Genomic DNA, 13,638 nt, shown 5'->3' on the forward strand with positions numbered 1-13,638 from the left:
GAGAGACTAACTGGATCACATTCAGAAAAGCCAACAAGAATGGTAAAAGGACACAAATCACATGGTATAAGCAAAAGCTATGTGTCAGCCTGCAGAAGAGAAAAATACAAAACATGACAGCTATCTTCATTTATGTGAAGTGCTGTCGCATCGAGGATTGATTGTTTGTTCCATACTGTGTCAAGATGTAGAAGTGACACAAAAGCACTTTATAACAGCACAGTTGCCCAATAAGTGGCCTTGGGACTCATGGAGTTTCCCTGTGACTGGAGATACACAGGTACAGCCTGGACAGGCGCTTCGCAGGGAAGCATTAGAAGGGGCTAATATATCACATGGTGGTTGTTAGGGTTTAATGCCTTCCGATCCTGAAATTCTGTTAACTCTAGACTAGATTAAGACAATATTATACTATAACACGACTTAAAAAGCCAACACCAGTTCTTTATTAAGTTTTTATAAAGAAATGAATTCTACCATGAACTACATTAAACAACCTGAAATGGCAAACGTTAACATTTTAACAAAAAACAATATAATAAAAATTGACTTAATGTGCCCAGCCCAGTCAATAAAAATCATCAGTTTCGACAGAAAAACTGAAATGCCACCCAAGTCACTGGTATAGTGTTAAGATGTTTATCAACTTAGAAAATATAAATCCATATATAGCTTTAACAAGCAAATAGCAAAAAATGTTTGATTTTTTTTTTTTTTTTGGTGGGGGTGGGGTGCCGTGCCGCACAGCATACGGGATCTTTGTTCCCCCACCAGGGCTCAAACCCGCGCCCCCTGCAGTGGAAGTGCAGAGTCCTAACCATTGGGCCGCCAGGGAAGTCCTAAAATGTTTGATCTTTAGAATGCGCAGGAATAAAGGAAGAAGGTTTCCCCAGAAAAGACTATACTGTAAACATTCTCTCCTTACTCAAAAGTCATGCTTCTTTGGTCTATATGTAGAATACATAAACAAAGTAATGATGCTCTGTCTGAGTTTTTACTGAACCAACTAACTGAAAGTTTTGAGAGAAGTCTTCATTCTTATAACCTTCTACCATATTTGTTCTACTGTATTTGTTTCAAAAGAAAAAGAAACCAGTATCTCAGATTATCCAATGTGTAGCTAGGAATTACTTATCACTAATGTACTACACTGTCTCACCCCTCAGGTAGAATTCTCAAAAAGGCCAACTCCGGGACTGTCAGAATGTAGAAATCCTCTGAATAGTGACACTCAAAGTGGGGCCCATGGACCAGTACTAGACTATAAACTATTACTAATCCATGACGAGACAAGCACAGATACTGAGAGTAAGAATTTAGAAACTTTTAGAGCAATTTATAAGAGTAGTTTTAATTTTGATGAATCTAATATAAAGAAGAATCTAATATAAATATTTCATTTTTCTAGTAATTCTTTCTTATTATATTTTAGAAAAGTATCAGTTGGTGACAGACTGGAAGTTTTTTAAAACTCTAGTCCTTCACCAAAGACAGTTTGAGAAACATTTATCTAAATATCCTTTAAATGCTGAAGGTCCTTGACCATAAAGATAAACTGCTTTACTTTGATGTCCCCCAATCTCTCTATTCCCTTTGGTTTTCCCACTACAGTAACAAACACTATTTACTCCTTGCCAAGTGTTCTTTTGATATCCCTGCTAAGTTGACAGTAATATCAATATAGCTCACTGCTTAAAATTTATCATTGGATTATCTATCTGACTGCTCAGAATTTGTAACACTACTTCATTTGCATCCAGATGTAGCTCCAACACGTTCTTGGATTCATTCCTTTTAAGAAGATATTAACTAATTTGATGATCCAGTTTGGAAGGGTCACCCAATCTTATAATATGACTGCTGGCATAATCTGTGGCAGCAAGTCATAATTTTTTAGAAAGTCTAAAGATAGTATAGCTCAGTTCTAAATCCTAGGCCTCCACACCTAAAGTAGTGGCCTGCTGCGTCCTGAACTCATGATTAAAGACCTGGTATCTCTGCAATTCTGCCAATCTACCTGGACTCTCAATTCTCCATTTGAACTATTTGGTCCCCAGAATCCCTTCTGATTACACATTCTTTTATTTCTTACACAAATATGTACAAAGATGGATATAATAAATATATAGTAGTCTCCCCTTAAATGCAGTTTTCCTTTCCAAGATTTCAGTTACCAACGATCAAAGTCTGAAAATATTACATGGGAAACTCCAGAAATAAACAGCTCGTAAGTTTTAAGTTTCATGCCCTTTCTGAGATCTCAGGCTGTCCCATCAGGAATCCCGAACCATGTCATAGTCTGTTCCTGACATACAACTGCTGACATCATCAGGGCTCAATGATCCAGGATCACCTGAAGCAGATGATCCTCCTCCTGACCGACCGTCAGGTCATTAGTAGCCTAACACTAAGTCACAATTCCTGTACCATTTACCTCACCTCACCCAATCATGTAGGCATTTGATCATCTCTCATCATCTTAAGAAGAAAAAGGGTGCTTACAGTACAAGATATTTTGAAAGAGAGACCACAGTCACATAACTTTTTTACCGTATATTGTTATAATTGTTCTATTTTATTATTGTTGCTGTTACTCTCTTACTGTGCCTAATTTATAAATTAAACTTTATCATAAGTATATATGGAGCTCAGTACTATCTGTGGTTTCAAGCATCGCTGGGGGTTCTTGGAACATATCTCCCATGGATAAAGGGAGACTAGTGTATTTATAAAAACCTGCCAATAACGAACAACTCCTAAAGACATTTTTATTATCCAAAAATATAATCAATACTACTCTTAGGAAAAATAAATAAATACACAGGGCTGTGCTATAAGAAATTATTCCAGAATGCCAATAATTACATACTTTTAGCTAAAATTTGCAACATCACTTAAGCTTCCAACTGTTCAATAACTTGAATAATGGAAAAAAGCAAAAAAAAAAATACGAAGGAGTCTGAGAATTTAGGTCAAAGAATGAATCAGTGACAGACAATAAAATAACTACATGTGTTTAACTTGTGCCCCAGTTCCAACTATGAAATTGTTTAGTCTTTAATTTGTAGACATCTACAAACTCTTGTCAAATTATCTACAACACTGAGAGCCAGCTCATTTGTAGTAACTTATTGCCTAGAAAATATTGTTATTTTAGACAGCTACTTTTTCTGAATGACTTCTAATACTGACCTCTTCCTGATGTTTAAGTTTTAGTCTCAACTGCCTAAGAAATTTCTGAAATCCATCCAGTAAATGGGTTTTCTTACTACCATATCTAAAGATGTTTCACAAATGTAGATGGCCAAAACACCTGTTTCACAGTATACTATATTAATAAGTGATTCCTATCTTTTTCTGGCCAATGCTTTCTTGAAAAATAAATAAATAATATCTGGTAGAGAAGACCTGGGATCCAGTCCTGTTCTCCACCACTTATCAGCTAAGTAACCCTGAATGAGTTGCTTAATCTCTCTGAGACTTACGTCCTCACATGTTTTAAAAAAAAGTTTAAAGGGATGATTATAAAAACATTCCTCACAGATTTACTGAGGGCAAAAAAGAGCCAATGAGAAAAAGAGCTTTATGCTATTCACAAATGCTAAATACATTTATTGTCCATTTCTTTATGGTAAAAAGATGATAGATAGATAGATAGATAGGGAGACAGATAGATAGATATTGTCTATTTAGAGCTCTGAATCCACTGGTGGCCATGGTCAGTATCCAATATCCAATTCACAGTAAAATAAATTTTATATTCTTTCCCAGGAATGCTATTGAAAGTTCTGTCATTCCTACAATATAAAGTATATACTCACACAAAGAGTCCTGATGATAAACCTACACCGGGAAGAGCACAAAGTGACAAAGATGCTCTCTTTTGAATTTCATTCTTCCTCAAGTCCGTTTCTTCTACCTTCTATCCCAATGTCTGTGTTTTCTCCTAATACTAATAAAAATTTCCCCTGATGCTGTCTCATCCCTCTGGGCTCCTACAACAGAAACTGTTTTTAAGCCAGATCTACCTTTTTTTAAATGAATCACACAAGTAAAAACCTTTCACTATAAAAAAAATTATAATAATATGGAAATCAAAGTACCAAGTATCCCTTCACGGCTCATACTCCTTCCCTCTCCCAAGTTAACCACTGAATTGAGGTTTTTAAATATCCTTCCAAACCTTCCTCCATACGTTTAGATATACATATGTACACATGTATAGAAGACTTCTGTACACAGATACAGTCATACAATACCTGTTATACTGTAGACTGACACTTAACCTACTTGCCATTCAGTCCTGATCAACACTCCTCTAGTGGCACTTTGGCAATACAGACAATACTTCCCAGTGGTGGGTCACTGAGATCATTCCACTCACAGCACAGTTTCTTAGAGCTTCAACAAGTATTTACTGAGTGCCTACTTTGTGCCACATACAGGGTGTAAGGTCCTGAACAAAACAGGCATGGTGCCTGCCTTCATGGAGCTAAAAGTCTGGCATAAGACAGAGCATTAAATAAATAATCAGTTGTGAATATAATTTCAAATGGCATAAGTGCTAAAATAAGATGTTACAGGAGCAACCTAAATGGGAAAAGAATTTGAAAAAGAATAGATACATGTATATGTATCACTGAATCACTTTGCTGTACACCTGAAACTAATACAACATTGCTGATCAACTATACTCCAATATAAAATAAAAAGTTAAAAAAAAATAAGATGTTACAGGAGAACACAACCAGGAAATCTAATTTAGATGGGGGCTAGGAGAGCCCTCTGAAACTCTGAAAAAATTACATTCAAGCTAAATCTGAAGCATTGTAGAAATCAGACAATTCATAACAGGAGGAGAAAGAATGATCCAGGAAAAGGAAGAAGGTGAGCAAAAGCCCCCACTGGAAAAGGGCTTGGGGCCTTCTGGTAACAAAGAGAAGGTCAGTGAAGCTTTAGGGAAGTAAACCACGGGGAAAGCAACACAATATAAGGCTGAACAGGGGAGAGGTGCCCAATCACATGGCAAATCATTGAGCATTTGGAGGTTTCATTCTAAGAGCAAAGGGAAGCCATTCAATAGCTCTGAATGATCACAAGATCTACTTTTGATTTTTAACTTACATTTTTTAGATTTCCTGAAAATAATATAAATGGCTGCTAGGTAGAAAACAGATGAGAGAGGAGCTAGAACACTTGTGAAGAGACTAGTCAGACAACAGCTGGTGGTGCTGACACTGCAGATGGAGGGCAGTGGCTGGACTGGAGGCCAAAGAGCCTCTGAGAGGAGCTGATGAGGCTAAAGAGACACGTGCATTTCAGGAAGTAATGATATCTTGGGCTTCCCTGGTGGCGCAGTGGTTGAGAATCTGCCTGCCAATGCAGGGGACACGGGTTCGAGCCCTGGTCTGGGAGGATCCCACATGCCACGGAGCAACTAAGCCCATGTGCCACAGCTACTGAGCCTGCGCGTCTGGAGCCTGTGCTCCGCAACAAGAGAGGCCGCGATAGTGAGAGGCCCGCGCACCGCAATGAAGAGTGGGCCCCCGCTTTGCCACAACTAGAGAAGCCCTCGCACAGAAACGAAGACCCAACACAGCCAAAAAATAATAATAATAATAATTAATTAATTTTAAAAATTAAAAAAAAAAAAAAGAAAAGGCAAAACTAACCTATGCTTTCAGCAGGCAGGACAGTAGTTATCCTTGCACATGTGACAGGGGAGGAAGAGCACCAGGAGGATGTGTGAGGAGCTGGTAACGTGTTTCATGGGCAGCTCATTACACAGACGTGTTCAGTTTGTGAAAATTCACAGAGTTATATAACATATGATTAGGTGTACTTTTCTGAATGTATTCTGTACTTCAAAAAAGTTTTTTAAAATCAATGAGTTTAGACCTTTAACGTCCAGGGGAAGGGAGCAGTAGCAACAACGAACCACTTCTTTGATCCGTGATGCCCTGTAATGACCTTTTTCACCCCAGGAGACAACTGCGATATAGCCCTGAACTTGGAACCACGAAATCTACTCTCAGATTCACAGCTTTATACTTATTGTTATTCTACTGTGCCGTGTCCTACTCTAGGCACTGAGGACACAGCTGTGATGCCAGATGAGACCCCTGCCTTCTTTGAGGCAATATATGCTTGAAATTGGCAAGAAGCTGGATCCCGTAATGGAGAAAAACAGGGGAGACCTGCTTTTGATGGAATGGTCTCGCTAGACAACCCTGAACAAGTCACTTAACTTACTTGAGTCTCAGTTACCTCATCTGCCTTAAGGGATTATTATAAGGATCAAATGTGATAGTATCTTTCAAAGCACTCATAATGATAGCATTATTCATGATAACAGCTCTTATTACATTATTGTCCTTACTGCTCAATATAGAGTTGCTTGAGTTAACCAATGTCAGCCTGGTCTACACACTAATACAGTAACAATAACAAGGAATAATATTTTGGGGGTCGTTAATTCTCAATTAAGAGGTTTCTACTCTGGGTAGAAGCAGGTGTATTGATAAACAGCTCTCCACTCCCTCTAGAGGGGTGCTAATGACACAAAGGCCTGACTCAATTTCAGCACAGCCTTCTCCAGCCTTTAAAGAGAAGCAAGCACAGAAAGACGGAGCTAAGAGAGGGGCAGGCTAGAGAAGTGATATCAGCTTCTCAGAGATCAAATTAACCAACCAAAGAACATATATGCAGTACCTTCATTTATTATCTGACCAGCACTTTCTTGGTACCACAATGAATCAAGGTCCATACTTAAAGGAGCTTACGATATGGTATCAGAACTAAAGTCAAACAAAGACAACAAATTAGGGGAAAGCAAAAGGACTGAGCAGTCAGAGACTTAGTATCAAATCCTGGTTCTGCCATGTAGCAGCTTGGGACCCTCACCTTGACCTCTCAGGACTGCTTCCTTCCTTGTAACAAGAGAATGCCAACACCTACACCTTGTGCAGTGATGTTGCAGAAGGCAGTGTAGCTAATGTGCCTAGGACACGATGTGGTGTAGCAGCTACTATTACTGCTACCATCATCGTGATTATTTTATAGGCAGAATTCCACTAAAAGTCACTAGTATGCAGCCCAAAGTGTCTACACGTTGGTTCCCTCTATTCTTTCTGACTGCATTCCCTCAGTCCTACACGGAGCAGTATGTACTCAGATACATTTACACTATAAGGCTAAAAATACAGTGTGTGAACGTAAATCTATGTGCTTGCACAGACTGAAAAGGTAAAAAGCCTCTGTGAGTTTTCAGAACCTCAGCTGCTTCTAAAACTATGAGGATGCTCTCCCTGCTACTTATTCTGGCTTAAATCTGGGGCAGCCTCCTTTACAGAAGCTATTTTCATAAGAATTTACAGTTCAGAGATAAGTTCACAATTTCTGCACTGTTTTAGCTTTCCTCAACAGTACTTGATTTAGTTTGCCTTCTCAGCCAAGGCTTGAATCAAAGCATAATTGAAGGAAAAAAAAAAATAAACAATGGTGAAAAGACTGATAGCCTTTTCTGTAAGGTCAGGAATAAGACAAGGATGCCTGCTTTCACCACTTCTATTCAAAATAGTACTGGAAGTCCTAACAAGAGAAATTAGGCAAGAAAGAGATATAAAAGGCATCCATATCGAAAAAAGAAGAAGTAAAACTACCTTTTTTTACAGATGACATGATCTTACATGCAGAAAATGCTAAAGATTCCACCAAAAAAAAAACTGTTAGAACTAATAAACAAATTCACCGAAGTTGCAGGATACATAATTCAGTGGCAGTTCCATATACTAACAATAAACAGTTTGGAAAGGAAATTACAAAACAATCCCATTTACAACGAATCCAAAAAGAATAAAATACTTAGGAATAAACTTAACCAAGGAGGCAAAAGACTTGGACACTCAAACTACAGAACATTGCTGAAAGAGATTAAAGAAGGCACAGACAAATGGAAAGACATTCTGTGTTCACTGAAGACTGTTAAAATGTTGATATTACCCAAAGCGATCTACAGAGTCAATGCAATCTCTATCAAAAGCTCAATGACATTTTTTGCAGAAATAGAAAAAGCCATCCTAAAATTCAAATGAAAGCTCAAGGGATTCCCTAATATCCAACACAATCCTGAAAAAGAAGAACAAAGTTAGAGGTCTCACACTTCCCAACTTCAAAACTTAATATAAAGCTATGGTATTCAAAAGAGTGTGGTACTAGCATAAAGACGGACATACAGACCAACTGAATAGAATAGAGAGCCCAGAAATAAGCCCTCACATATATGATCAAATGATTTTCAACAACAATACTAAAGGCATGTAATGGCAAAAAGATTGTCTTTTCAACAAATAGTGTTGGGAAAACTGGATATCCATGTGCAAAAACAAATGAAGTTGAACCCTTATCTTACACCATACCCCAAAATTTTTAATTAAAAACTAAAAATGGATAAAGACCTAACCATAAGAGCTAAAATGATAAAGCTCTTAGAAGAAAACATAGGGGGAAAGCTTTATGACATTGGATATTCAGCACTAATTTCTTGGACATAGACACCAAAAGGACAGGCAACAAAGAAAAAATAGATAAGCTAGGTTTCATCAAAAGTAAAACTCTGTGCATCAAAGGATACTGTCAACCGAGTGAAAGGCCAACCCATGGAATGGGAGAAGGTATTCGCAAATCATATATCTGATAAGGAATTTGATATCCAGAATATATAAAGAACTCCTACACTAGAAACATCAACAAAAAATTTTAAATAGGCAAAGGACTTGAATAGACATGTCTCCAAAGAAGATACACAAATGACCAATAGAGCACTGAAAAGATGCTCAACAATTTTAGGAGATGCAAATCAAACCATAATGAGATACCACTTCATATTCATGAGGATGACTATTATTTTTTTTAAAAATTAAACCAACATGTGTTGGTGAGGATATGGAAAAACTAGAACCTTGTGCATTGCTGGTGGCAATGTAAAATGGGGCAGCACTGTGGAAAAACAGTATGGTGATATCTCAAAAAACTTAAACATAAATTACCATATGATCAAGCAATTCCACTTCTGATTATGTCCTAAAGAACTGAAAACGGACTCAGAAAGGTGTTTGCACACCCGTGTTTATAGCAGCCATTACTCACAATAGCCAAAGGTGGAAGCAAACTAAGTGTCCATCAGTGGATGAATGGATAAACAAAATGTGGCCTATACAGCATGGAATATTTATCAGCCTCTTAAAATGAAGACAATTTTGACACATGCTACACCGTGGATAAAACTTGAAGATATTATGCTAAGTAAATAAGCCATTACAAAAAGACAAATTCTGCATAATTCCACTTATACGAGGTACTTAAGGTAGGTAAGATTCATAGACAAAAAATAAATGGTGATTGCCAAGGCTGAGGGAAGGGAGAATGGGAAGTTATTGTTTTAATGCGCAAGGAGTTTCAGTTTTGCAAGATTAAAAATGTTCTGGAGACGGATGGTGGTGATGGCCTGCACAACACTGTGAATGTACTTAATGACACTGAACTGTACACTTAAAAATGGTGTGAAAATGGTAAATTTGTGTTACGTATATTTTACCACATTAAAAACAAAGTATGTGCTAAGCCGAAATTGAAACTCCATGTTAATAATTTACCGAACCACAAAAATTTTTAAATAATGCTTTTTAAATGGAAAAGTCTTAGGAGTCTATAGATGAAAAAGCAATTGTTCTGAGGGCATATACCTACTAACAGTTAGAACATCAAGATGTTTCCCAAAACTTCCACTTGATTCCAGATCTCTTATCAATAAGTTGGCAAGAGCAAAGGCCTGAGATAAAACCCTTTCAGAAAACAAAAAGGATACGTTTTTCAAAAAGTCAAGAGAAGCAAGGTCATGGGAAAAACAGCTTTCATAACATGCCATTAGAAAGATAACCAAATGACTCAGGAAATGTGGCCCTGGAAAGGAAATTACGAAATTATTTCTCAAGACCATGGCACCAAAAAGCAAGATTATTCAAGCAACGTGGAAGCTAAAAAGGGGGCTGTGTTACATGCGCATAAGGAGTCCTTTAACATATGACTGATGGCACAGGACAGTTAATTTGGAGCCCTGAAACAGATTTATGTACCTATCAACATGTATAAAAGAGCCCCGCTTTAATCTTCAAGAATTTTGCAGATTTGTCATTCTAATTAAACAAAAACTAGTCAAAAAGTACTACCTTAAAATTGCACAGAATAGAGAGGACAAAAGATAACAGTAGGAATGATTTTTTTTGTTCTCTTTAACAATGCAAAGTAGAGCTAGGAACAGACTAAATTAATCTTATACCCCTTTCCTTTACACGTTAGACTGGTTACTTCCCTTCACCTCTTCCCCTTCCCCAACTTCCATACCAAGTGAAGTCACCCTGAAATTAAGTCACTGCAGGGCATGAAAAGCCCAAGACTGACAAACATTTAAAACTCCAGACTCAGATTTATCCTAGCATTCACCACCCCAGACTCTGTGTGAACACTGTGGAATCCTAGCAAAAGTTCCCAAGGCCAGTGCCTGCAGGGTTCACTGAGTCAAGGCCAACACCACCACGCTGACTTTTCCCAAAAAATCCTAAGTACAAAATATCCACAACCCCACCCACCACTGCCCTCACTAGCTCTCCACCTTCCAACAGGGCTCCCTAATCTAGCCTGCACACCATCTTACCAGGCCTTGCCAGGCAGGCTTCTTCAACCCTCTGCTAAGAACTGCTGCATGTCTCTGCCCAAGACAAACAATGTTCAATCTCTAATAGCTGTTGAAAACTGTTAGGTTCTATCTGCTGGAAAAAAAAAAAAAAAAAAGTTGATATCTCCATGCTCATTCATTCTTCAACCTAATCAAATATTCCAAATTATATCCACCTGCAGGGTCTAAGTTAGCCACATTAACTTTTTCCTGTCTCCATAGATCTCCAAAAATCCATGAACAGGATAGAAAGTTACCCTGGAAACAAAAGTCTCTGACTCTCCTGTCCTTTTCTGCTCTATGATTTCTGACCTTTGTAATACATGTGTGAGCTCCTTTTTTTTTTTTTTTTTAAAGATTTAATTTTATATCTTTTTGGCTGCGTTGGGTCTTTGTTACTGCGATGGCTTTCTCTAGTTGCGGCGAGCAGGAGCTACTCTTCGTTGCGGTGCACGGGCTTCTCATTGCGGTGGCTTCTCTTATTGCGGAGCACGGGCTCTAGGTGCACGGGCTTCAGTAGTTGTGGCACGCAGACTCAGTAGTTGTGGCTTGCGGGCTGTAGAGCGCAGGCTCAGTAGGTGTGGCACACAGGCTTAGTTGCTCAACAGCATGTGGGATCTTCCCGGACCAGGGCTCGAACCTGTGTCCCCTGCATTGGCAGGAGGATTCTTAACCACTGCGCCACCAGGGAATCCCCCATGTGTGAGCTCTTACCTTGCTCTGCTCGCCTGGGTCTTATTAGACAGCTCCTTTATATCGCTTGCATAGACACTCATTCTTTATAGAGTCCCTGATTCTGGAATGCCAATGTGATTCTACCAACTAACAACGATAATACAGTGAAATAATAAATATATATAATATACATATAAACTATGAAAATACATTATACATGTTATAATAATAATATAATAGTAGCTACTATTTATTGAGCACTATGACCAAGCTATTCTAAGTGCTTTATATAAGTTATTTCATTTCATCTCCATAACTACTTTTTATTTTGCCTTTATGTGCAGTCTTTATTTCAAGTATTTGTTAAAATACCATTCGGTTATTCCTCAGGACAAGAGCAAAGATCATTCCCTGCAGAAACTTAGGAACTATGTACAGAACTTTACAGAACAGAAAACAACACTTTAGCTGAAGCCTGACTGCTCACCAGTGATTGGTGTTCTGAGTGGACTCAGCGAAGAAAGGAAATCAGGCAGGGAAGGAAAGCTGCCCCTCTGGGCAAGTATTATGATGGTCACAGACTGGAGGCTCTGTTTCTGGAAGGTTCAAGTACAGCACAGGGATTCTATGTGTCTTTTTGGCTACACGCCAGGCTGAGGGGCCATTAGTTTAACGTCACTCAAATTCCTGGCCAGCCAAACTCCCGCAGCGAAAAGTCCCAAACTGAGGATCAAGTTCTTCCAGAAATCATTCCTATCAGTGGCAAAGTGGTAGACACCCTGAAGCCAATATCCCACGTCGTCCAGAATTTCAGGAGCTTCATTTGGCAAGCCGGCAGTGTTCATGTCAACCCCACTGGAAGCCACAGCAGCACTTTTGGGCTCCGCAAGGCCTCTCACCCCCATAACTACTTAATAAGATAATTATTAATATCATCCCCATTTAAGAGAAAGCACAGAAAGGGTATGTAACTTGCCAAAGGTCATAAGCTACTAAGCAGTAAAATCAGGAGTCAAACTCAGACCTCATTGGCTGAAAAACCTACATGCTCACCATTATATCATGCTGTGATCCAACACCTCTAAAGATGGCTCACTGGGCTCCAGCCCCATCCACCTTGACTTCTGCCTTGTGCCTACCCAGCCCCTCTCCCCAGCCTTGCTTGAGCTCTTCTGGTCCTGGCTATGTTTCTTTTCTCCAAATTCTTAAGTATTCTTAAGTATTCTGATAAGAGATTACTGAATTATTAAATTTTCCAATATGTCTCCTGATTCTACTTTAAATTCTATAATGGCTTTTATATATGCCAATAAACCACTAAGAATTTCCATATGATAGCAGCCAAAGAATAAACACCTAGGAGGTTAACAGTAAATGTGCAGGAACAAAATGAAGAAAACACAAATCTTTATTCACATACACAAAAATGGATGTGAATAAGACAAATTGACCATATTCCTAAAGATGTATACTCAATATTATAAAGCAGGAATACTCAATATTGTAAGACTATGATCCAAGGGCCACTTACCTATTTTTTTAAATAAAATTTTGTTAGAACACATTTATTCATTTTTGTATCGTCATAGATTTTGTGCTACAATGGCAAAGCTAAGTAGTTGCAACACAAACAGTAAGGCTCAGCTAAGTAGCTGCAACACAAACCGTAAGATGGTAAATATTTTAATACCTAAAATATTTACTTCTGACCCTTTACAGAAAGTTTGCTGACCCTTGTTGTAAAGATGTCCATTCTCTCTAAATAAATAAAGAAGTTTTATGCAATGTCAAACTCCCAGCAGGTGAGACCACAAGTACTCGAACATATTATAAAGCTATAATAATTGAAAAGCTATAAAATTGTACAAGGCAAATACAGACCATTGAAAAGAAACAGAAGGTCAGAAATAAATATAAGAATTTAGCATATAAGATGGCATTTCAAAATAGTGACTGAGTAAAGGATTTATTTTATAAACAGTGCTGGAATAACTAGATAATTATTTAGAAAAGTAATAAAATCCCATTTCTACAGTGTATTATACACCAAAATAAATTCCAGATTAATTGACTACTTTTCAATAAAAATGAAACTATTACAGAAGAAAATATAGGTGGTCTCAAAGTAGAAAAGGCATTAATTGTGCAAAATGTTAAAAGAATCCATGAAGGAAATAGATTTGATGACAACTTACAAAGTAAAAGTTTTGGCATATCAAAGATAAATACAA

General features: G+C 38.0%; 2 protein-coding genes across 3 annotated transcripts in view; both read right to left on the reverse strand.

Moving 5' to 3' along the window:
* BABAM2 (BRISC and BRCA1 A complex member 2) overlaps positions 1 to 13,638 on the reverse strand; it is a 431,982-nt gene that overhangs the window by 405,493 nt on the left and 12,851 nt on the right. The gene's annotated exons all lie outside the window — the stretch shown is intronic.
* Positions 12,049 to 12,312, reverse strand: LOC118906283 (mitochondrial import receptor subunit TOM6 homolog). Its single transcript, XM_036873741.1, has one exon. The coding sequence runs from the start codon at positions 12,310 to 12,312 to the stop codon at positions 12,049 to 12,051; it is 264 nt and encodes an 87-aa protein (XP_036729636.1).

The sequence above is a fragment of the Balaenoptera musculus genome, chromosome 13, assembly GCF_009873245.2.
Source record: "Balaenoptera musculus isolate JJ_BM4_2016_0621 chromosome 13, mBalMus1.pri.v3, whole genome shotgun sequence".
NCBI classification, from domain to species: Eukaryota; Metazoa; Chordata; class Mammalia; order Artiodactyla; family Balaenopteridae; genus Balaenoptera; species Balaenoptera musculus.